Below are 25,029 nucleotides of genomic sequence, written 5' to 3' on the forward strand. Positions count from 1 at the left end.
CATCAAATTCATGACCATTTCTTATGTCTTCATCAGTTATTTGTCCTAATGAGTCTAATATGTATTGTTCATACATAAATGTGTTAAAGCTGATAACTTGGCTTTGAATAGCATACTAAAGGGTTTGTTTCTGGATAAAATTGGTTTTTTGCACTCTCAACAGATGATGTGACCTTGTAAAGTTTGCCCCATCTACATTGATATGATATGTCACTGGTGTTGTCATTATTAAGCAACTCTATTTCTGATATTGCATGGGTACAACATAACAGTCATGCTAAGAAGACAAAATCTAGTATCAAGTGTCTTGGTCCTCTGATTTTTATGACCTTTATGTGTTCTCTTTTTATATTGTTCCTAGATATATTTTTGGCTTAGATTGTATGCTTATGTCTATGTGTTCTCTCTCTCTCTCTCTCTCTCTCTCTCTCTCTCTCTCTCTCTCTCTCTCTCTCTTTCTCTCTCTCTCTCGCACTTGATGAAGTTGGAGGAGCACTACCAGTGCATGAAAATAAAGAAAAGGGATTAGCTGAGTATCTTTATCTACTTTACTCTGTCTTATTTTCTTGGACAAGGTCAGGGAATGAAGCTGGAACTTTCTGGGTTTCTGATAGATTTGCCTTCCAAGCTTCAACTGCATCCTATGTGTTTCAGTAATACCAGCGATGGGTTAAAAGTGCATTGTCATACTTGGCTATAGACATCACAATGGGAATACAAACAAAGTTCTATGGTTACACAGTGCAGGCTTTGTTTCTCCAACAGAATCATTTCTTCAGCTAACATATTAACTATTTTAGTATGCATCAGGAACAACTATAAAACTCCTCCACATTTTTCCGATAGCATTTTTCATTTCCTTATTCCTTAAAGTATAAACCATAGGATTAAGCATTGGTGTCAAGACAACAGCAAATATAAATACATTTTTCTCCAAAGAGAATGGAGATGTAGGTCGTGCATATATTAATATGCATGGAACAAAGAACAAAACCACAACAGTAACATGGGATCCACAGGTGGAGAGAGCTTTACGTCTCCCTTCAGAACTGTGGGCTCTCAGAGAGAACAAGATGACACCATATGATACAAGCAAAAAGGAGAATATAATGATGCAGATAGACCCACTGTTGGCAAACACCAAAATGCTGAAAATGTGTGTGTCAGTGCAGGCAAGCTTCAACAATGGGAACAAGTCACATATGAAGTGATCGATAAAATTAGGTCCACAGAAGGGCAATTGCAAAGTGAATATAATTTGTATAAGAGAATGTTAGAATCCCCCTGCCCAGGCAACCCCCACCAGAATGCCACAGACCCTCCTATTCATAATGGAGGAGTAGTGCAAGGGCTTGCAAATGGCCACATAGCGGTCATAGGCCATGGCTGCCAGGATGATCAACTCCACTGCACTGAAGAAGTGAACAGCAAACACTTGTGTCATGCAGCATTCAAAGGAGATGGTCTTCCTCTTATAGAATAAGTCTACAATCATCTTGGGTGTGACAATAGAAGAGACACATGAATCCAATAAGGACAGGAATGCCAAGAAGAAGTACATGGGGGAGCCCTGCAGTGCAGGACTCCATACAATGGTCACCACAATTGTCATGTTACCCCCAATAGTTGTCAGATAGAGCAACAAAAATACAACAAATAGTATTTTCTCAACTTCTGGGTTCTGTGAAAGTCCCAGGAGTATGAAGTATGTGACAAAGCTCTGGTTTTGCATGATTCTCAAGAGGAAGATACAGTTAAGTCTGTTCACATCAATCTGAAATAATGAAAATAGATTGTTTCATTTAATTTGTAGTACCAGCGTCAACATATTGGCCCATTCTTTTTCAGAAATATCGTTATTAACTTTTATTGCCCTTTAATGCAGAATATTAGGATATTTTGTAGTGCATTGTTGGATATCTGGTAAAATGGAAAGAAAAACAAATTATTGGATACTTTAGATGTATTTTAATATTGTAGCAGAAACTATGTGAGGTAGAAAATAGGAATAGTTTATGTTTGAAGGTTCAAATTTAATAATGCTCAAAGGACTTTTTGAAATGGAGTATTGGGCAATATTTGTAATCACATACCTGGCATGCAATATTCTATAATTTATTAATTGGGTCTGCTATCTGCATTGAATGAGGCAGTGCCATAGTACCTACAGAAAATCACTAGATCAGAATCTTATCTACCACCAGAAGAAGAAATGAAGGCACCTTGGGGCACTCCAGAAAATCCTGACTACATTTTGAACTGTTTTTCAAACTATGAGGTGGGAATAAAAATTCAAATGAACTAATCTAATCTTCATTTTTAAAAAAGGTATGTGGACCAGTGTTTTTATTACACATGATACAACCATTAAAGAGTTAAAATTGTCCTTACATCTCATCAGATAATTATTCATTATCTTCAGATCAATTATATTGTCATGACAACTTAGTGAAACTAAAGCAAAAAATAGTAACTGCTCAGGACATAGGGCTTAGTCAACAATATGTGGCATGGGTTATTGTTGCTATTTTTATGAAATATCATAACTAAAATGGAAAGTTTAAACAACAAAAGATACTAAGTGTTTTGTTTTCATTTTTAAGAAGCTGGCTGCTTCCTTTTCCCATACATCAACAGGGTGAAAAGTGAGATTTTTTTTTCTTTCTCAATGAGAACTTCAGCTAGTCTTTCTGTGGTCTCCCTCTCTCTTTAGAACTTAAAGAATCTTCTTCCTTTGTTTGTGTGTTAATAAGGCATCTTGAAAATGGCAGCGGAGTAAAGAATAAGCCAACCACCAGCACTTGAAAATTACTGAAAACCATATATCAGAAGTGATTTAAAAAACTGGATATAATTAGGACTCCTGATACTTGTTTATTTGTCAATTATTTATAAAATTGAAACATGTGTAGGGGTTGGAGTGGATGGGGCAACATTTCAGAACACTTGCTGCTATTCCAGAAAATCTGGGTCATTTCCCAGCATACTTACATTCAAATAAATTTAATCTTAAAAATTCAACCTTGTCTATTAAATAAATACTATTATATAAGAAATTTGGCTAAAGATTATGTGAATTTACTATAAAACATGTTTATTAGCAAATTGAATGCTCATCCACAAAGATTATGAAGACTAAAGCAGGGTGAACAAAGGATTTCAAGGAATATAAAGTCACAAGGCTTTATACTTGCAGTGAAACTCCAGAAGGTTTAAATTAGGCTCATGGGAAGGCTATGTGGGGAAGGAGATAGGAGGAGTTTGAGGAAGGAAAGGGGAAAAATGATGCAAGTTTATTTTAACAAAAAAAGTAAAAGACCCAAATAAACAGTGAGAGAGAGAGAGAGAGAGAGAGAGAGAGAGAGAGAGAGAGAGAGAGAGAGAATACAAGGGGTGGTATAAAAAACTTACTTTAAATTCATTAGACTTGTGCTTAAATCCAGAATCCCCTTTTACTATGTCCCGAATTGGGTTACCTGATGTTCCCCAAATTCCAGAAACTCAGCTTTCACTTCTGTAAATTCTCCTAATAGGAAAGAGGATCAACAGGACTTACGGGGCAGCACCTTTGTTTCAGGTAGCCTTCCTGAAGAGAGCACCAAGTGGAGTAGGAGCTTGAAAGGAAAACAAGCCCTGTGTCTTAGTTAGGATTTTTATTGCTGTGAAGAGACACTAGGATCATGGCAAATCTTATAAGGAAAGATATTTAATTGGGATGGCTCGCTTACAGTTTCAGAATTCAGTCCATTATTGTCATGGCAGGGAGCATGGCCGCTTCCAGGCAGATGTGGTGCTGGATCTGAGAGTGCTACATCTTGCAAGCAACATAAAGTCAACTCAAACACTCAGTAGTATCCTGAGCATAGGAAACCTCAAGAACCCACAGTGACACATTTCCTTCAACAAGCTCATATACACTCCAACAAAGCCACATAACCTAATAGTGTCATCCCTATGAGATTATGGGGGCCAATTACATCCAAACTATCATGCCCTATGTTCATCTAAAAATTAGGTAAATTTCAGCTTCATCATGTCCTTATTTAAAAGGAACACTAGTTACAAACAAAACAGTGCCACCATATTTCCAATAAAGCAATTTCTAAAAATTATGTTAAACTATCTACTGAAATGTATAGCAGGGTTTGGCTTAATTATCATAAGGGTAATGGATTATAATTCATTTAAGAGATAATTGGCTTAACCCAAGAACCGCTCTCAAATGAATTTTCAAAACTAAAATAATATTGATTGAAAATTAAGTTAAAATAAATACAATTTGTTGTTCAGATCAGACAAGGGTATTGAGTTTTCTTCATAATCTTGAATACTGCATGCAGAGTAAAGCTGTGTATCAGAATCAAGCGAATCCATGTGAATAATATGATGGAACCTTCTGTTCTATCTTGTTTGTGTTCATCTGAAATTAGGTCAAAATCAAATGTGCTGAGGATGAAAGAGTAAGTGATCAGTCCTACATGGGACAATTCTGAGGTTCCGGATACTGGTAGAGTTCCTTTGTTTCACTGTCTAGGACCACGCCCATGTGTATATGGGTAACACTACCTTGATACAGTGAATTATAAAAAAAAAGAAAACAAGAGAATCATACCATTGTAAGAGGTGTGTTGTATTTCACTTGGGAGGACTTGAAGAGTTGAATGAGGGCAGATAGGATCATGTTCAATTGCATACATGTATCAACTTTTTAAATATATAGAAAAAACAAAAGTATATTAAAATTAGACCAAAAATTTTGGTAAGTAGAAGGAAAATTGATCACTCTTCAAAAAAAATTAAAACAAAACAAAACAAACAAAAAAACAAAAACAATAAAAACCCAGCATCAGTGAAATATGTTATTTACCACAGGGGAGAAAAACCCTAACAGACTGCAAGATTTGGTTCCACTATAGTTGTTTACTTTGGTGGGAAATTGACAAGATGTAAGGTAGACAAGGCTGGGCTCAAGCTTACCATTTAGGTTAGGGTCATCTTGAACTCCTCTACAGTCAAAGGCTGGATTTAAAACATTTCGCCGTTATACCTAGACAAATTCACAGTTTCGTATCACGATATTCTGCACACTATATATTGTAAGGGACATATGAGTATTTATCTTATGATTATTTTAAAGATCTGTAATACATGGTGATATGATAACTGAATGATTCAAAAGAAAAATGTATTTTCAAATATGTATTTTAAAAGTTATATCAATTAAAATAAAAATGGTTTATTCCAGAAATACTTTTAGAAAACATATCAGGAAGTATCTCAAAATTTCATGTCTGTTTATCTTTGTATTGGTAAACTCAGTCTTCATTGCATATTCTAAAAATGAAATGAGATGATCCATTGTCAAGTTTGAACACAGAAATATCTAAAACGCTTCTAACAGGGTTGATTTGTAGATAATAAAACTACAACTCACTTTCACATCATACTACTAATGAAAGACTAGTAACATGATGATCTCAATTATGAATTATTTTTATGGTGAGTTACATCAGAAATTCAAGGAAAATTTTATGACCATTTAGTGATATTTTACTACATTTTACTGTGTAGAAGTAAATTATGAAATTATATACAGCTTATAATATATAAGTTGCTGGTATTATAAAATATTTTAAATTAATCATCAAAATAAAAATCCACAAAATTAATTTTCTTTGAAGTTCTGAAAAGGTTGTGAGGTTTGTAGGTCATTCACCATAGTAGTGAACTCATATGCTGACAGTGTAACATCTCACATTAATGTTCTGAGCAATTATAATCTTATCTTAAATGGCCATAATGCTGAGACAACCCTCTCCAATCCCCATATAATCTTGAATTTCAAATCCATAATTTTTATGTAAGAACCAATTGACTCTGCCAATGCTTCTCCTGAAACATCCCATGCCCTTTTTACCTCTAAAAGTAGTGTAGTTGAATATCCAAAGATCTTTTCCTTATCACGAAAGTTGCTGTGGTCTCTGTGCCATCTCCTTGAGGATTGACTTCGGGAAGAGTTCCTCCATGTACTCAGCTGTGCACTTTGCCCCACTATTACTTTCCCATTTTTGATAGTGTTACAGCTAATTATCATGCAATATGTGTATATAAGCACCATGCACTAAGCAATTGAACCACTGGAGCACATCCAATCAATACATAGATAAGAAGATTACTTTGTTAATATAAAGTGTGAATAACTTCAGAGCTATCAGAGAAATTAGCAGAAATATTATTCTAGGTAGTTGATTTACAAATATTTCAATCAATATACAGTTATCATCAATGATAATAACATCTTACTTAAAATTATCTTGATGTAAACTTCATAAGACACTCATATTCTTATTTCAGACAGTTAAGTACCAATAAAATATTACTTGCTTATATCTGTAGCTATGGAAACTCCTCTCAGCTGCTCGCCAGGAAATACGTTCTCTTTGGGTAACTAATGTTTTTCCTCTCTTCATGATTGCTCAGCAGAGTTCTCTAAATGTCTAAACACTCCTTGTCTTTCTATTTCTGAAATGTAGGGGAAAGGACTTCCCCCTGCTTCCTATGACCTCCTTCAGAACAGATTCAGAAACTTATCTTTTGATGTCTTGGTGATTTGGACACTTTTAAGGGATCAGGCCAGGACTAAAGCACTTCAGCTGTTCTGAATGTCATCTAAGATTTGCCTGAGGCAGAAACCTAGTGTTGTAGAAAATTAAGTCTTCTTAATTCACAGCATTCATTTTGTGCCCTTCTCTGACCATAATGTCTTTACTGAACCATGTGTTACTATGTAGCAGTGTAAAAAGACCAGTTTACATTTGTTTGAATATTGTATAGACTTTAGTACAGCACTTCAAAGTACCATGACCAGTGTTGCTTATTCAATCTCAAAGCATACAACATTTATGTACAAACATAGGAAAGGTCATTTTTACTCACCATAGTTGAATATGCACTAGGAAAAACAAGCAAATTATTATTGCAAAGATAATATAAATTGAAAAACATTGATGCTTTGTACACTACTTGATTTCTCTGTAAAGAATAAAAGGTGAAAAGGCTTCATTACTTTAAACATGAAGAAATTAATAGTCAAAGAAAAGGAAGAAAAATACTAAGCAAGAAAACAAGCAAGGGACATTATTAAGAGGAAGGAGAGAGAGAAGGAAGGAAGAAGGAAGGGGAAGGAGAGGAAGAAAGAACAAAAGAAGGAAGTAAAAGGAATAAAAGTCTCCAATCTCTAACAAATGTTATTTATTGTGCACTTGGGCAGTTACTACTTTTAAAGGCTATATTTTGGGCTTCTCATAGATCACTTTTAGTAGATTCTGTATGCCTGGGTTTTGGTCATAAAATCAGCATTGTGAATAAGGTAGATGTATATAATGCCCTCAAGAACCCAGTTATGAAGTAAAAAACCTCAATGTTTTCATTAACCACACTATAGCCTGAGCTAAAATAAAACAAACAGATTTTTACATGCCTTTTCACAATCGAAACCCATCTCTGAAAATGTAAAAATGTGCTTATGTCTTACCATGTGATATTTTGATGAAGAATTAGGAGACAGCCAGCTCTTCTTCCCTTTTGTGGTAGTCCATTCCGTGGTGACCAAAAGGCAATCTTTGTAGCCAACGCTTCTTTCCAGTCTAAGAGCTACACCAGTGAAGATGGAGAATGCTAGTCATGTTCTTCCCATGTAGTCTTAGTCATATTTTAAGGATAAAGGCAAAACACAGAGCCAAAAATCCCTCCTTAATTACAACTGGAATTTGTCGAGGGTTCCCTGAGAGGTAATCTGCCTCTGAGACTTGCTCTTAGCTCCCCTAGGGTTTGAACAATTTTGTGCCCCATAAGTGGCTGAGATACGACATTGTATACTGTGTACTGGTGCCCTCTTCTGGCCTGCAGTACCAGCATACATGCAGGCAGAACACTGTATACATAATAAATAAATAAAACTTTTTAAAAAAGAGTGAATAATTTGAACTGTTCTGGAGAGAAACTGGTATGGCCAGTATGAATAGCAACATCTCTATTTCCTCTATGAATCTTTTTTTTCATTTTAATTTTTTTGTTGATTTTAGAGATAAGTGTGATATACCATAACAGCCACACATCACCATCTCTTATCCCCTTCCCATCCTGGTGAATACCTTCTTTTCAAATAGTCCTTCTATATTCCTGTCTTTTACTTTTAATCCAGTGGTATTAGGGTTACATTTATGAATATTAGTGGAGGATTATTATGTTCAATTTCCCTATGTCTACATAATTGAAAAAATGATACACCTATCTCAGGAGCTTTAACTGTCATTAGCTCCTCAGTGAGGAGTGGGGACTCATGAGTCCCTCCTCTATCCATGATGCAATGTTTGAAGGGTCCAATCTTGTTTTGGTCTTGTGTAGGTATCTACGGGTTCTTTATTTTAAAAATTGCAGTGGCTATGTCTTGTATAGAATACATAATACTATTTCCTAACACTCTATTTCTCACATTACCTCTGCCTTTTATTCCAAGAAATTTCTCAGTTCTAGGAGCAGGCACTAGTTTTAGATAAGTTTTGGACAGTCATACATTCTCTGTTAGGTGTGTCTGTTTATCACAACACAATGAGAAAGTGATCTTATCTGACTAGTTATAAGAAATAATCTAGTGCATAGATATGGAGGCCTATGATTGTGTTCTTTTAGCTAAACAACAGCTGTTTATTCTTCCCTACAGTCTGTGACAGCCTTCTTCATGGGCTTGAACTGAAATGAGGTACTGAGTATGTGTTTGTCTCCTATGGAGCAGGTCTCAAATTGTATTTGGATGTGTCTATTAATCTTCAAACATTCATGTCACCAGTGCACCAGTGGCTATGTATATCTCACCTGATAGGCCAGTATTCAAACATGCAGGGTCCACAGCTCCTAAGGAATTTGATCAGATTTTTGTTTGTTTTACTTTGTTTTGTGCATATACATAGTTTAATACTTTCTGATAATATTTATATCCTAGCAAGCAGAAAATAATACCTTGAGAAATTCGTAAGTGTGAGCTCCTGTGAAGTTAAATCAAGATACATATTTCCCACTTTAAGGGCATAGACTACACACTCCTGTTCAAAACGGGAACACTGAGGTTACAACAAAGAATCATAGAACTACAGCAAAACAAAACCTAGTAGAGCAAATCATTTATCATGCTGATCCATGTCCCTATCATCTTCACTTGTATTGAAAGCATGGAGATTAAGGGATTTGGTAGCTGAGCTATTCCAACTCTGCTGATCATCACAGAGGCAATCCCCTCAGGAATCATCTCTACCCCAAGCTTCAAAATTGTTGTGCCTGTATCACATGGCCTGGAAAACCAGTACTCTGTTATCTCTACTGCCATTAAGGTTTCACCTTCACAACTGTAAGTAATGATTTTGGGGTGCTCCAACCCAACTCTTGTGCCCACAGCTAGGATTCAGACTTTATCAGAAAATTGGGGGCAAGACTCTGTGAACCCCCAAATCTTATATCATTCATGACTACAAATAAGGTACCAGAGGTACAATAGTGCTGACATTACCTGACACTTGCAGATGTGGTCTGAAACCCTTGCTTAGCTCACAACTATATGAGTGTGTCATGAAAAAGAGGAAGAACTTACATGGGAATTCTTTCCAGGAGCAGCACACTCCTTCAGGTATATCCTGAGATCATACTTTCTCCTTTCAAATAAGTTCACTTTTCCCTGTGTTGGAGCCTTTCATGGATGGAGTCATACCTATGATAATGGCTAAGGTTTGCCATTATCACAGGATACTTCTGGTTAGCAAATACCACTTCTTTTTTAAGCACACAGCTTGCTGTGAAATTTAACTAGAGATCTTTCCTTACTTGACAAATTACACTTTAAAAAAAATTTGCCCTAATTTTCTGCTCTCTTTCACTGAAGACTATGTTATGTGCAATAAAATATAGCACATGTTCACCTGTCCTGAAATTTCTTCTTCCAAATAAATTATTTCATTATCTTTAAACTCTGCTGCACTCAATACAGAACATTGACAGAATGAAATCAAGATTTTTGATAAATACATCACAGAAAAGATAAATTTTCAGTTTCATGAGGTAGTCTTTATTTCCCTTGGAGAACTCATTGGACAGTCCTCTACGATCTTCATTTCTTTCAGTAGCTGGTTTTCTAAGCTTCTAAAATAATTACCTCCCAAAAATAATTTTACTTTCAGCATACTTTGCTAGCACATTGTATCGAGTTCTTCCCAGCTGCTGTCATGTTTATCAAAGCAACAAATCTTGCCGGCTGGACTACTTATCTGTATTACTTGCTTTTCTTCTTCCTGATACCAAATTCATGATAACAGACCCTTAAAATTGAAATGTTTATTGTGGCCCACATTTTGGGAATATAATCCATCACCACAGGGAATTGAGTCACAAAACGCTGGAGTGAGTTAAAAATTTGAGGCTCCTGCAAGAACAAGTGTTCTCTTAGAGGCTAAACCCCTTATCCAACTGAAAAAATTGCATTTACAATAGTAAAAATTATAGGATACTTATAAAGTTCAAAAGAGACAATAAAAATTACATGGAATCATCCTGTCAGATGTGTTTTATATACATTGTTCAGAAACTGTTTTTGACACAAATTGTGCTTGTACATTTTTCTGAAAATATCTCTTGATCCCAAAGAGACTAAACTTTTGACATATCTGAAAGAATTATAATGATATTACTTGAGATCATTTGACAATGGACTTGACCTTCTATCCCAGGGTGTACACAGCCTATTTAAGATAACTTGTCTCTAAGACAACAATGTAAACTACTATGCACTTTTCCCATCTAATAAGCTTTTCAAACTAAGATAAATTCATAGATGTACTATTGTATTTATGTACAGTCCCATGCTCCTAAGAGAGGATAATATATGTCTGTGTTGTGATAATTATTTCCTGAAAGTAGCCAAAAGTTGAAAACAGACTAAAAGAAAAAAAAAATCCCATAAATACTGGAAAAGTATGTTCAGATAGGCTGATAACATATGTTTGCAGTTTAGGTTACCCTTCTCAATCAGCTGGAGTCAATAAGTAAGTCCTTTCCTTGAAAAATCCTTATCAAGAATCTCTTATCACTTTTCCATACCATGTTATCTGTGTTTTTCAATGACCATAGAGCTAGCCCCTTTCTGGATCACAGAAACAGACACATCACAGCAAAGACTGGCACAGACATGGAACAAAAACATGCACAACACATTGGACAGAACTAAAGCCAGGCAGACCAGACACACACAACAGACAACAGACACACTACTCACTACAAACTACAGACAGGCATAAAAACAGGGAATGGCATAACGAATTCAATTTCAGGCTCGCTCTGCCTCAAACTAATAGAAGAGAAAGTTTATGTCTCTATTGGTGAAATTATTAAGGTGACTCACATCGTTAAAAGGGAGGTTTATTTTGTGGCATAATTTACAAATGAAGGGATAGGTAGATTGTAGGGTCTGGCAAAGTTATGGCACAGTCCAGCGGTGTTCTCTGGAGAACTCTGCTCAGTCTACCACCAGTGTCCAGGGTCCGGGCACCAAGAGATCCTTCTCATTTGTATCCTCAGTCTTCTTTATCCTCTCTCAGCCCCAAATTCTGCAAAATGAAATACATCCATCTGCCAAATTTAATTTCTTTGTATAACTTTTGTATTGCTCCCTGCAGGTAATGGAGTTTGGTTATAGAAGGAAAAAGTAGGACATTTTTTCACAATATCCTTAGCTTGTTGCCAAGTGATGGAGAAATTCTTCTTCAAACCTTTGCTATTTACATGGCGTTTCTTATGAAATTCTGAGGCTTCTAACACATTACCTATTAGTAACTGATCAATCACATCATTATCTTGTGCTAGAGGGCCTGGCAGACCTGTATGGGATCTGATATGTGTTATATAGATGATATTCCCATTTTCAGATGATTTCCTGCAATTGTATGAATAATAAAGTCAATACAGTATTATCAGGAATAAATTCAGCAGTTTCAATATGTAAAACAAATCTCTGCATATTGAGAGTCAGTGACTATATTGAGGGTTTCTGTGAAGTCCATCAGTACCATAAGAATGGCATACATTTCTGCCTTTTGTACAGAGCTATATGGACTTTGTACCACTTTACTTAAGTCTCCTGATTTGTATCCTACTTTCCCTAATTTATTTGCATCAGTATAGAATGTGAGGACTCCAGAAATTGGCTTTTGTTGTAAAATGGGAGGAAGGACCCATTCAGTCTTCTTTATGAATTCTATTCTCTTGATTTTGGGATAGTGGTTATTAATCTCTCCCAAAAATTACTGCAGGCTCTCTGCCAGTATTCATTATCTTTCCATAGTGATGAAATTTTCTCATTAGTTAAAGGTACTACAATTTCTGCTAGGTCCATTACTGTCAATGGGAGAAGTCTTAATTTACCTTTTTGTAGGAGATCCCAGCTGGATCAAGAACAGAAAGGGAGAACAAGGAATAACAGACCATGATAAATGAAGACCACATGAGAACAGGAATAGGCAGAGTGCTCGAGAAGTCACCAGAAATCCGCAATGATACATCCTCTGTAGACTGCTGGCAGTGGTCGAGAGAAAGCCTGGTCTGACCTAGGCTGGTGATCAGATGGCCAAACACCCTAACTGTCATGCTGGAACTCTCATCCAATAACTGACAGAAGTGGATGCAGAGATCCTCATCCAGGCCCCAGGTGGAGCTCCAGGTGTCCAATTGGTGAGAAAGAGGAGGAACTGTAAGAGCATGAATTGTTGAGACCAAGATTGGAAAAAGCACAGGGACAAATAGCCAAATAAATGGAAGCACATGAATTATGAACCAAAGGCTGTGGAGCCCCCAGCTGGATCAGGCTCTCTGGATATGTGAGACAATTGAATAGCCTGAAATGTTTGGGAGGCATCCAGGCTGTGGGACTGGAACCTGTCCTTAGTGCATGAGCTGGCTGCTTGGAACTTTGGGCTTATACAGGGACTCTTTACTCAGCCTGGAAGGAGTGCACTGGACCTGTCTGTACTGAATCCACCAGGTTTAAATGAGCCCCCAGGGTAGTCTTGGCCCTGGAGGAGATGGGACTGGAGAGGAGGGGATGGGGGAAAGGTGGGGGGGGGGGAGAAGTGGGGAGGACAAGGAAACCCATGGCTTATATAAAAAATTAAAACACAAATATAATAATAATATAAAAGGAAAAAATACCTTTTTTAATCAAATCAGAGATCTTTTCTATATAAGTCTTTAATTTCTTATTTGGCTTATGTGTTAGGAATATCCCTTGCAATATAATATCTTCCCTCTGCATCAAAATATCTGTGGGGGTATCTGGAGGGGCATATGACAAGAATCCATTTAAGTTCTGGATCCACACCATCCACATGTGCTTCTCAAATTGTGTTTTCTACTAGAGAGAATTCCTTCTCAGCTTCAGCTGATAATTCTCTTGGACTATTTAATTCTTTGTCCCCTTCTAGTGTTAGCCAAGTTTTTCAGTCCATCTTTGGGTATTCCTATGATACCCAGTAAGTTGGAAATGCTTCCTAACAACTTTTGAAAATCATTAAGAGTCTTCAATTGATCTCTCCTTAGTTGTACCTTTTGGGGTCTAATTTTTTATAGCTGTATCTTATATCCAAAGTAATTAATAGAATCTCCTCTTTGCATTTTTTCAGGAGCAATTTGCATTCCCCAGCGAGGCAAAACTTGTTTTACTTCTTCAAACATGCTTTCTAATGTGTCTAACTTTGGATCAGCTAATAGGACATCATCTGTATAGTGATAATTTATGGATTGTGGAAACTTTACACGAATTATCTCCAATGGTTTTTGTACAAAGTATTGGCACAAGTAGGGCTGTTTAACATTCCCTGTGTGGGGGACCTTCTATTGATATCTCTTGACTGGCTGGGAATTGTTATAATTAGGTATTGTGAAGGCAAATTTTTCTCTATCATTTTCTTGTAAGGGTTGTAAAGAACTTCTTTTCAGTCAATAATTATTATAGGTCATTCTTTGGTTAGCAGAGAGGGTAAGGGCATCCCAATCTGTAGGGATCCTATCGGCTGAAATACTTTATTAATAGCTCTCAGATCTGTCAGCATTCTCCAATTATCAGACTTTTTTAAAATAACAAATAAAGGAGAATTCCAAGGGATGGTAGATTCTTCAATGTGTTGAACATTTAACTGCTCTTGAACCAGCTGTTCTAAAGCTTTTAGCTTCTCTTTTGTCAAAGGCCATTGTCCAACCCAGACAGGTTTATTAGTTAGCCATTTGAAAGGTAAAGCAGTTGGTACTTCTGAGAGTTCAACAGCAGTTGTGCTCTGTTTGTGTACAGCATTAATGGTTGGTGATTATAGCATGTTATGATACTATTCCTAGAAACATGCATTGGTCTATGTTTCTTTTCTGAGAGTGTAGGAATTTTAATCTGTGTATTCCACTGTTGTAACAGATCTCGGTCCCAAAGATTTACTGCAACATTTGCTACATATGGCTTCAGCCGCCTTCCTCTCTGTACTTCTGGCCCTATGCATTCAACCCATCTCGAACTCTGTTTTATCTGAGATAGGGTGCCAATTCCTAAAAGTTGGAAATCTACTTCTTGAAGAGGCCAATTTGGATGCCATAATTTTGGTGCAATTATAGTCACATCTGCACCTGTGTCTACCAGGCCTTCTAGAACCAGGCCATTAATTCAAATTCTAAGCTTTGGTCTTTGTTCATTTATGGATGTCTGCTAAAATACTTTGTTTTATTGTGATCTTTGTAAACAGTAGTTCATCTATCAGAGCTATTTTATCATATATTGCTGTATTGGTTGTTGAATTAGGCATTGGTTTATTCGGTTGTCCTGGAGAGGAATTTCTTCCTCAGTGGCTGGGAATGTTCTTACCACGTTTGATTTTGGAGCCTGCAACAGACCCCCTGAGGCATTTCCTGCTAGTAAAGAGTTGCCTCGTATATCTATTTTTGATCTGCACTCACTGGTCCAATGTCAGCCTTTTCCACATATTCTTCATAATCCAGGAGGTGGTTGGGGTCTCCTGTTTAGGCTATTCTTAAATTGAGTATTACTTCTAGGAGAACCCCATGTACAGTTTTTACTTATATGACCTGGTGTACCACATTTAAAACATTTGGTACCACAGGGTCTTCTTTCACCTCTGGGATTTGTCTCTCCTATCCAAGCTTCATTATTGTAGTTAAGAGACTCAACACAATTAGTATAATGAATCAGTTCTTCCAAAGATCTGATCTTTAATGGTGATTCTTTTGCATTCTGCATTAGCATTGTTGAATGCCAAGGACTCAGTTAATACTTTTCTTAGCTCTTTATCTGACACAGCTTTTGTTATAGCTGGGTTCAGCCTTTGTAAAAAAAAAATCAGTGAAGGGTTTGGGAGTTCCCTGAAATATCTTTGTATATACCTCAGTTGCTTTTCCAGGTTCTGGAATTTTTTCCCAAACATTTAGAGCTGCTGTACAACATAGGGATATTGTATGCTCATCATAAGTGGCTTGTACATTCCTGTCAGGGAAACATCCCTCATCAAGTATTTGCTCTTGGGAGATGACAAAACTTCTGAGATTACCTTGTTCTAAATCTCTTGCCTCTTCTCTCAACCAGCTTTTCCACTGTAATTGCTGGCTATATTCTAGAACAGCTAAAATTAACTGATGCCAGTCATATGGAATGATTCTATGTGAGGTAGACAACGAATTTGACATCTGTTTTCCATATGTGGAGTGTATCCCATATGTAACTACTGCTTCCTTTATATTTTTAAAGTTTCTTATTGAAATTGGTTGTAATGTATATGTCATATATGGCTCCGTGTTGTATCATCTGCTGGCTTCTCATGGGCGATAATAGGATAAGTCATTGTATGAGAGCCATTTGTAGATGTACGGTCTTGCCCTTCTGCTTATTAGGTCCCTTGTCATGTTTACTGAGAGTTTCTTCCAGGGCTTGCAAATGAGCACCTAGTGTCTGTTCTAGGGAGTGAACCTCCTCTCTTGCAAGGGACTCGAGATTTCTCATAGAATCATGGAAGGTTTTATATTTTTCTGAAACACATAATTCCATGGACCTTATCTGATCAATTAATGATAGTTTTTCTTCCTTATATAGTGTCTGAGTTGCCACAACTTCACTCTGGAGAGTTAGTGTTCTATCCAAGAAATATTCATATTTATTATCAATACAATCGATTTTGGGTGCAAGCCTGTTTTGTAAATTCTGTTTAGCAGATTCCAGACAAAGAATCTTTTTCTGTAAGCCTTCATTGCTATCTTTTAAAGCCTATAAATCCTGTTTAGCAGATTCTAGAGAGAGAATCTTTTACTGTAAGCCTTTGTTGCTATCTTTTAAAGCCTGTATCAGTCCCAATAATGACTCATCTTTGTTCTTATTATTAAACCAGTGTTTGAACACTGTGTGAATTATAAATGGTACAGGCCAGATATGCCTTAGGGGGGTCGAATATTTCCAGGAAAATGTCATTCATCATACAGGCAAAAAATGTTTTTAAATTCTTGTGAGGTAATTTTGTCAGCCTTATTACAAGACTTACTCAAAATTTGTTAGTCAGTTTTAAGGTGTAAAATTATGAAATACTTTACTTGAAATAAGCTTACCTTTCCTTGTTTTGGGGGGTGCAGTAGCACTTTTCAGCCAGCAGCAGGCATTGGTATAGCTCCAAAGCAGGGCCATCTGGTGACCTTGGCTGGCGGCAGAATAGGCAGAAGCCAAGATGGCAGGGAGGAGTGGGAAAGCCTCACACAGTGGTTTTCGCTGGTCTGGTGTCCAAACTAGGGAACTGAGACCGGACTAGCTGCTCCCTTTTTCGGAAATGGAACCGTTTGGTGTTCCCTGGTTAAATGGAATTTGCAGGCGGGTTTAGGTACCTGCCAGCTGGAAAGTAGGCAGAGGGTGGGAGCCGCCCAGGCCTTTGGAATTTGCCCCACATGAGTGCCAGATATTGGTGAAATTATTAAGGCAACTCCACATAGTAAAAAGGGAGGTTTATTTTGTGGAGTATCTTACAAGTGAAGAGATAGGTTGCAGGGTCTGGCAAAGTTATGGCGCTGTCCAGCAGTGTTCTATGGAAATTTTTGCTCAGTCTATCTCCAGTGTCCATGGTCCAGGAACCAAGAGATCCTTCTCATTTGAAGCCTCAATGAGGGTTGGAACTTCTAGGCCAATGCTGGAATGGCTACCCACTACATGTCTCTTTTCCTTAATGTGACATCTACACATTTTGAAACATCCTCTGTGGTTCCTTTAATCATTAACTGATGCACCAAATCTTTATTCTGTATTTTTTTTCCCAACAGGGAGTCTCATGTATCTTTTGTAGTATCATGTATATTATCTCTGGCAGTTAAAATCATTGAAAAACAAACACTATTGATATTTACCATTTTTTTAACCATAAAATTCAGTCACTTGTTAGTGTTGTTGATTTTGAGCAGAAGGTGTTTAACAGTAAGTTAATTTTCTGCAAATTCCTTTTGGCATTATGACTGTAAGAAAACATCACCATGAAGTGACATAAAATGTCTAACTATTAATGATATTGATTGATAATTTAAAAAATGTGGAATAATTTAAAGAGTATTGGTTTTAACTCTTCTTTGAAGATCTGGTAGTATTCTGCATTGAAACCTTCTGGTCCTGTTTTTGTTTTTTGTTTTTTGTTTTTTGTTTTTTTGTTTTTGTTTTTGTTTTGGTTGGGAGACTATTAATGACTAATTCTATTTCCTTAGGGGTTATTGGACTACTTAAATAGTTTATTTGGTCTTTATTTAACTTAGGTATGTGGTACCTATCCAGAAAAGTATCAATTTCTTTTAGATTTTCCAGTTTTGCGGCGTATAGGTTTTTGAAGTATGACCTGATGATTCTCTGGAATTCCTCATTGTCTGTTGTTATGTTTCACTTTTCATGTCTGATTTTGTTAATTTGGATGCTCTCTCTCTGTCTTTCGGTTAGTTTGGATAAGGGTTAGTCTATATTGATGATTTTTCAAAGAACCAACTCTTTGTTTCATTAACTTTTTGTATTGTTAGCTTTGTTTCTATTTTATTGATTTCAGTTCTCAATTTGATAATTTCTGGTGTCTATTCTTCCTGGGAGACTTTGCTTCCACTTGTTCTAGAGTTTTCAGATGTGCTGTTAAGTTACTAGTGTAAGATTTCTCCAACTTCTTTATGTGGGCACTTAGTGCTGTGAATTTCCCTCTTAGCACTGCTTTCATAGTGTCCCATAAGTTTGGGTATGTGACCCAGCTATACGACTCTTGGTCATATACCCAAGGAATGTTCAATCATACCACAAAGGCACTTGCTCAGCTATGTTCATATCAGCATTGTTTGTTTTAGCCAGAACCTGAAAACAACCTAGATGCCCTACAACTGAAAAATGGATGAATAAAATGTAGTACATATACACAATGGAATACTACTCAGCAGAGGAAAACAATGAAATCATGAGGTTTGAAGGCAAATTGATAGATCTAGAAAAAAATCATCCTGTGTGAGGTAACCCAGACTCAGAAAGACAAATATGGTATGTACTCACTCATAGGTGGATACTAGATGTAAAACTAAGGATGACTAGACTGCTACTCAAGACTCCAGGGAGACTACCTAATAAAGAGGACCCTAAGAAAGACACAGGGATTGCCCAAGGACAGAGAAATGGATAAGATCTGCATGAACAAACTGGATGTGAGGAGGTAATGAAGGGCAAGGGTCAAGGGAAAGAGAGTTTAGGGGAGCTGGAAATCCCAGCTGGATCAAGAACTGAGAGGGAGAATAAGGAATAAGAGACCATGATAAATGAAGACCACATGAGAATAGGAAGAAGCAAAGTGCTAGAGAAGTCCCCAGAAATCCACAAAGATACCTCCCCTGTAGACTACTGACAATAGTGTAGAGAAAGCCCTAACTGACATACTCTGGTGATCGTATGGCCGAACACCCTAACTGTCAGGTGCTAGAAATCTCATCCAATGACTGAGGGAAGCAGATACAAAATGGCCAGGACCTAGGTGGATCTCCAGGAGTCCAATTGGCAACAAAGAGGAGGTATTGAATGAGTGAGAATTGTTGAGACCAAGTTTGGAAAAAGCACAGGGACAAATAGCCAAACATATGGAAGCACATGAACTATGAACCAATAGCTGAGGAGCCCCCAACTGGATCAGGCCTTCTGGATAAGTGAGACAATTGAATAGCTTGAACTGTTTGGGAGGCACTCAGACAGTGGGACCCAGACCTGTCCTTAGTGCATGAGCTGGCTGTTTCAAACCTGGGGCTTATGCAGGGACACTTTGCTCAGCCTGGGAGGAGGGGACTGGACCTACCTGGACTTAATCTACCATACTGAGAGGAATCCCCAGAGGAGTTTTTGCCCTGGAGGAGATGGGAATGGGGGTAGGCTTGGGGGAAAGGGGCGGGGGGGTAGGACAGGGGAATCCATGGCAGTTAAGTAAAATTAAATTAAATTATAAAATAAAAAATGTAATTATAATTTGTGCACACAAAGTTAAGAATATTAAAATCACATAATAAATTGACATTTTGGAAACTAATTTTAAGTCTGCTTGCTTTGGCTTCTATTCACTCTGTAAAGAGTGGGGACATTTGCTCACCATGTCATTGTCTTGACAATGGTGTGGCTAGGACAGTAATGCCCCACAAGCACTTTTTGTTGTATTGGAGTAGGAGATCTGAATGGGTATTTATCTAATCAGGTCCCAGAGCTCATTGGGATAGGATAGTCCCATCATTCAAGAGAAATTACACCTGGTCTCAGGTATTTTATCAGTCAAGATGTTGAAAGAGTAACTCATGTTTCCTTCCAGACATGAATGGACCTACCTTAAAAGTTAAAAGTTAGGGACACCTGCAGGTCAAGTTCTGGGTCTCTCTCTCTCTCTTTCCCTCTTTCTCTCTTTCCCTCTTTCTCTCTCTCTCTCTCTCTCTCTCTCTCTCTCTCTCTCTCTCTCTCTCTCTCTCTATCTCTCTCTCTCTCTCTCCCCAGGCTTATGAAGTCTCACTATGTCACTTAGAAACCTGTTTTCTCTTGGAATAACTTTATTATTTTTCTTGTCCAAATACATATTTATTTCCAAGTTTTTAAATGAAGCATAGTATTAATAGAAACCAGTCAAATATTTAAGACATTTTGAATATGCAATTAATAAATGAGAGGATAAAATTGAAATGCTTTTATTTTTCTGTAACAATGCCACATTGCCAATGTAGAGTGAAAGGGTGAACCTAGACACATATTCACATCCCCACTATTGATGTCTTCTGTATCAAATTGTATCAAATGATGTTCTTTATTTACAAAAATGAATGCTTTATATGCCCAATAAAAAAAATAATGTCTTTACTCTTTACATTTAACAGTATATTTTTGTTTGCTTATATTGGTGTGTGTGTGTGTGTGTGTGTGTGTCAGTGGTACACATGGTAGTGTACATAAAGAGTGAATGGTTTTTGCATCTGTGAACATTCATGCAGAGCCAAAATAAGGGGCTAACTATGAGTGTTTATTGCACTCTGCCTAATTTTTTATGGCAAATCTCCACTGAAACTTGAGCTCACTGTTTCTCAAATGTATCTGCCATGAAGCAAAAACCTGGGATCTTTAAATCTATCATTTACCATACTAGAATAACATGTGCTTCGGTGCTTAGATTCTCACAAGTTCTGGAAAATAAAACTCTTGTCCTCATGTTGACAAAACAAGTGTTCTTCCCATTGATTTGTCTCCCCATCCATGGAAAAGCAATATTAAAACCTAACAACAATCACTTTCAATCTCTTCCACATTTTTCTGATGGCATTTATCATTTCCTTATTCCTGAATGTGTAAACCATAGGATTGAGCAATGGTGTCAGGATGTTGACAAATATAAGCGTGTTCTTCTCAAAGGAGAATGCAGATGTATCCCGTGCATATATTAATATGCATGGAACAAGGAACAAAACCACAACAGTAACATGTGCTCCACAAGTAGAAAGAGCTTTCCGGCGAACTTCAGAGCTGTGGGCTCTCAGAGAGAACAAGATGACAACATAAGAGACAAGCAATAAGGAGAAGATGATGATGCAGATAGCACCACTACTGGCAAACACCAAAAGGACAAATATATGAGTGTCAGTGCAGGCAAGCTTCAGCAATGGGAACAAGTCACACATGTAATGATCAATGACATTGGGTCCACATAAAGGCAGCTGCAATGTGAAGATAATTTGCACGATAGAATGCAAGAAGCCCCCTGCCCAGCATATTGCCACCAAAATACTACAGAGCCTCCGGGTAAGGATGGAAGAGTAGTGCAAGGGCTTGCAAATGGCCACATAGCGGTCATAGGCCATGGCTGCTAGGACAACCCTTTCTGACCCTGAGAAGAAATGAACTGAAAACAATTGTGTCATGCAACATTCAAAAGAGATGATCTTCTTCTCACTTAAGAAGTCTATAAGCATCTTGGGTGTGACAGTAGAAGAAACACATGCATCCAGGAAGGACAGAAATGCCAAAAAGAAGTACATGGGGGAACCCAGCAGTGCAGGGCTGTAGAGGATGGTGACCACAATTATCATGTTGCCCCCTACAGTTGCAAGGTAAACCAACAGAAAAATAACAAAGAGTATTTTCTCAACTTTTGGGTTCTGAGAAAGGCCCAAGATTATGAACAGAGTGACAAAACTCTGGTTTTGCATGATTCTCAAGAAGATAGCAAAAATAAACTTTCTTCACACAAAACACCAATTGTTAAAAATGTTTCTCATATGCTTATATTTCCCTCAACAAGATAGTATATCCTTATGCAAATTATCTTGATTAATTCTATTACTATTGAAAATAAAATATTAGAAAAATGAAGGATATAGTTATATCACATAAGCTGATGAAAACCTAAATTATATATTTATATAACTTTAAAGAATCCACATTTTAAATTCAGTTATGAACACATTCACTTGTGTGAGAGAAGAAGTCTAGTGTAACTGTATTATCAGCTCTTGAAGTGAATATTAAAAGACATTTTATAACATTTATAAACTAGATATGAATAAAAGGCCATGGCTGAATAGCTTACAATGACTTGTCAGAGAACTGCCTTATACAATAACATTAGAAGAGGCAACTGTACATTTAGGTGCACACAAAATCCTGGCTAACTTTTAAATTTGTTTAAAACTTAGAAATATGCTGTTACTTCAAATAAATTATTCTTTACAAAGGAAGTTCTGGAAGTAGTGTCTAGCACCATAAATGATAGATCTATGCAGAAAGAATAATTTTTTCATTTTCATTTCACTTTAAAGTGTGACCAAAACATTACATAAACAATCTTCTTGTCATCAAATCTAAGAGAAATACCAAAAGAAATTTATACTGCTGTGGTCTCATTCTCCTGGACAACAGTATATGACATTGTTACTATTTCATTTGTCTGACATTCTAATCTAAATATAAGACCAAAAAAACAATGAATGGTTAACTTATGTGTTATAAGACTAGGAGGTCTCCATGGAGTCAACTGGATGAGAGGGAGATTGTTCATTTTAGTTGTAGCAGCACTGATAGATGTTCTCTCTATTCTCCTTCTCTGAATTACCACAAAAGCATCTTCTTAATTTTTTCCTGTGTGAGTGATGAAGGTTCAGAAAGTGATGGTCCAAAACCACATATATAAAAATTGGTGATCACATAACTGAAAAAGAGAAATTATGCATTGAATTAATTTTAGTCTTGATACACAATTATATGTCACTAACTCATGCAGTATTAAGTTGTTTAAGCAACTATTATTTGATAAGACAAATGATTCAAAATATGCATGAGCTTATTATAAAGCATATTCATAAACAACCTAACTGCCTATCTCTAAGTCACTGTAAAAGAAGGCAAATTGAATGTGTGAAAATGTTTCTCATCGTCATATGACCTAAAAGTTCTAAGTGTAATCCATTCTCTTGAAAACATATCTGCTTTGTACATAGTAAGCTCCTCTATAGAAATTAAGGGAATGTTCCAGATTTTAAATTCATTTGCTCTGCTACTCACACATTCAAAGGCTATTTGTATTTTTTTCCTCTTCTGTCTATACAACTGAATTTCACTGGAAATAATATTTTATTGTATGAGCGTTGCCCGGTTTATACACGAATATATAAAAATATATATGTAGACATCATATATTTTTGGTTAAAATTTTGTGAATAAAAATAATGCAGTTCTATTAAATGAAATATGTGGTAATTTTAAAGACAGTAACTAAAATAGAACAGAAAAAAATTTACTTGTGGTATCTACACAACTCATTTAAGATGGAGAAGTTGAGTGGGTACCTACATAGAACTTTCATCCCTATGTTCCTGCATCTTTTGTACAAGAACATACTCTGCAAGCTATAAAATGAGAAACATAAACAGCAAGCCAGTCACAAACATTTTATCTACAGTGGTGTACTGTCTACAAGATATGCCATACAAGGGTAATTTTGGCACAAATCTTGTGGGAAAAAACAACAATAACTCATTTGACTTAAAGCCCACTGCATGAGATGGAACCAATACTCAACATTGAGTCAATGACCAAGAACCAGAGACTAGAAAGTGCAGGGACCTAGGTTAAAGCCAAATAATACTAGTCTAGATAATTTTTTAATAGTGATAAAATGACTCCTAATGAAAATTTGTTACTAACTGTACATGGACAGTACCTTGTTTGGCTATGAGCAAAGTAGTTTCCTCTTACAGCAGATGGGAACAAATATAGGGACCCAAAGACACACATTATTCAGAGAGTAGGAGACTTGGAAGTTTTAGCCCTAAATGAGATGTCTCCATCAAATCCTTCCCTTCAAAGCTAAGGGAATTGAATGTAAGGGGAAGCAGAAAGAATGTAAGAGCCAGCGGAAATGAAGGACACCAAAGAAAGCAAGTTTCTTTAAATCAACAGGGACAAAACTCATATGAACTCAGAGACTGAAGCAGAATACACAGAGCCTACATGGGTTGGCCCCAGGTACTTTGTCATATATTATGGCTTCTAGATTAGTGCTTTCATGGGATTCTTGAGTGTGCAAGTGGGTGAGTGTCTGTTTCCTGTGCCTTCCCTCAGGTACATTTCCTTCTTTTGGTTTGTCATGCCCATCTCCAATGTGATAGGTTTTTTTTAAGTAATTATATTTTATTTTGTTATATTTTAAAGTAATGAATGAACAAATAAAAAATAAATCTATCATAAGACTTTGCCTATATTTAACTTAAAAATAACAACCATTTCATGATGTTCTAGAGCTGTTCCTCATTTAACATCTGTAACCAAAATCTGGATTCACTCACAGGCTACTATTAAAGGATTATAACATAACTTTAGAAGATCATATGATCAATTAACTATCATTGATGATAACTTGAGAAAATCATTATATAATTTATTGCTTGTTATCCAAGAATAAAGCAGAATGGACAAAAACACTGTAATGACTAAGATCATGGTGTGTGTATTCATGAATAAAAATGTCAGAATGAAATTCAGTCACTTACAATGATGGTATTTGGACGAAAAAGCAAAACTGATTTAATTCTTTTGCTATGTTTTCTCAGATGTATTCACTCACTTTTTTATGGTATAGGACAGATTATTTTATATTCCTAAATTGCCATAAGAATTGGGTTTCTCTTATCAAATGAAATTAATTTGAAGGAGTTTCAGGAGTTCCTTTGTGAATAACACATGAAAATAATGATAGATTTAGGAGTGTATGAAGAGATGTTAAATGTTAAGAACAATTTGACCCCAGAGAATTAAACTGAACAGAGAAGATAATTCTATATTTCAGTCTCATTTGTGGATATTAAAAGATGAGAAGTTCTTTTTATATTTATCCCACAAGGTAAATTATTTAATTTCATGAGTTACAGTAAAAAGAAGGGTTCAATGCA

At 36.5% G+C, this 25,029-nt stretch overlaps 1 protein-coding gene and 1 pseudogene across 1 annotated transcript; both read right to left on the reverse strand.

The window, feature by feature from the left end:
• Positions 1–796: 796 nt before the first annotated feature.
• Positions 797–1,735, reverse strand: LOC118582701 (annotated as a pseudogene).
• Positions 1,736–20,856: 19,121 nt separating this feature from the next.
• On the reverse strand, positions 20,857–21,816 carry LOC118582722 (olfactory receptor 4C15-like). Its single transcript, XM_036185797.1, has one exon. The coding sequence runs from the start codon at positions 21,790–21,792 to the stop codon at positions 20,857–20,859; it is 936 nt and encodes a 311-aa protein (XP_036041690.1). The 5' UTR covers positions 21,793–21,816.
• Positions 21,817–25,029: the final 3,213 nt, after the last annotated feature.

Source organism: Onychomys torridus, chromosome 4 (genome assembly GCF_903995425.1).
Source record: "Onychomys torridus chromosome 4, mOncTor1.1, whole genome shotgun sequence".
In the NCBI taxonomy this organism is placed as follows: domain Eukaryota; kingdom Metazoa; phylum Chordata; class Mammalia; order Rodentia; family Cricetidae; genus Onychomys; species Onychomys torridus.

Excerpts from the sequence above, each read along its gene's own strand:
- LOC118582722 (XM_036185797.1), bottom strand. The coding sequence starts at position 21,792 with ATGCAAAACCAGAGTTTTGTCACTCTGTTCATAATCTTGGGCCTTTCT.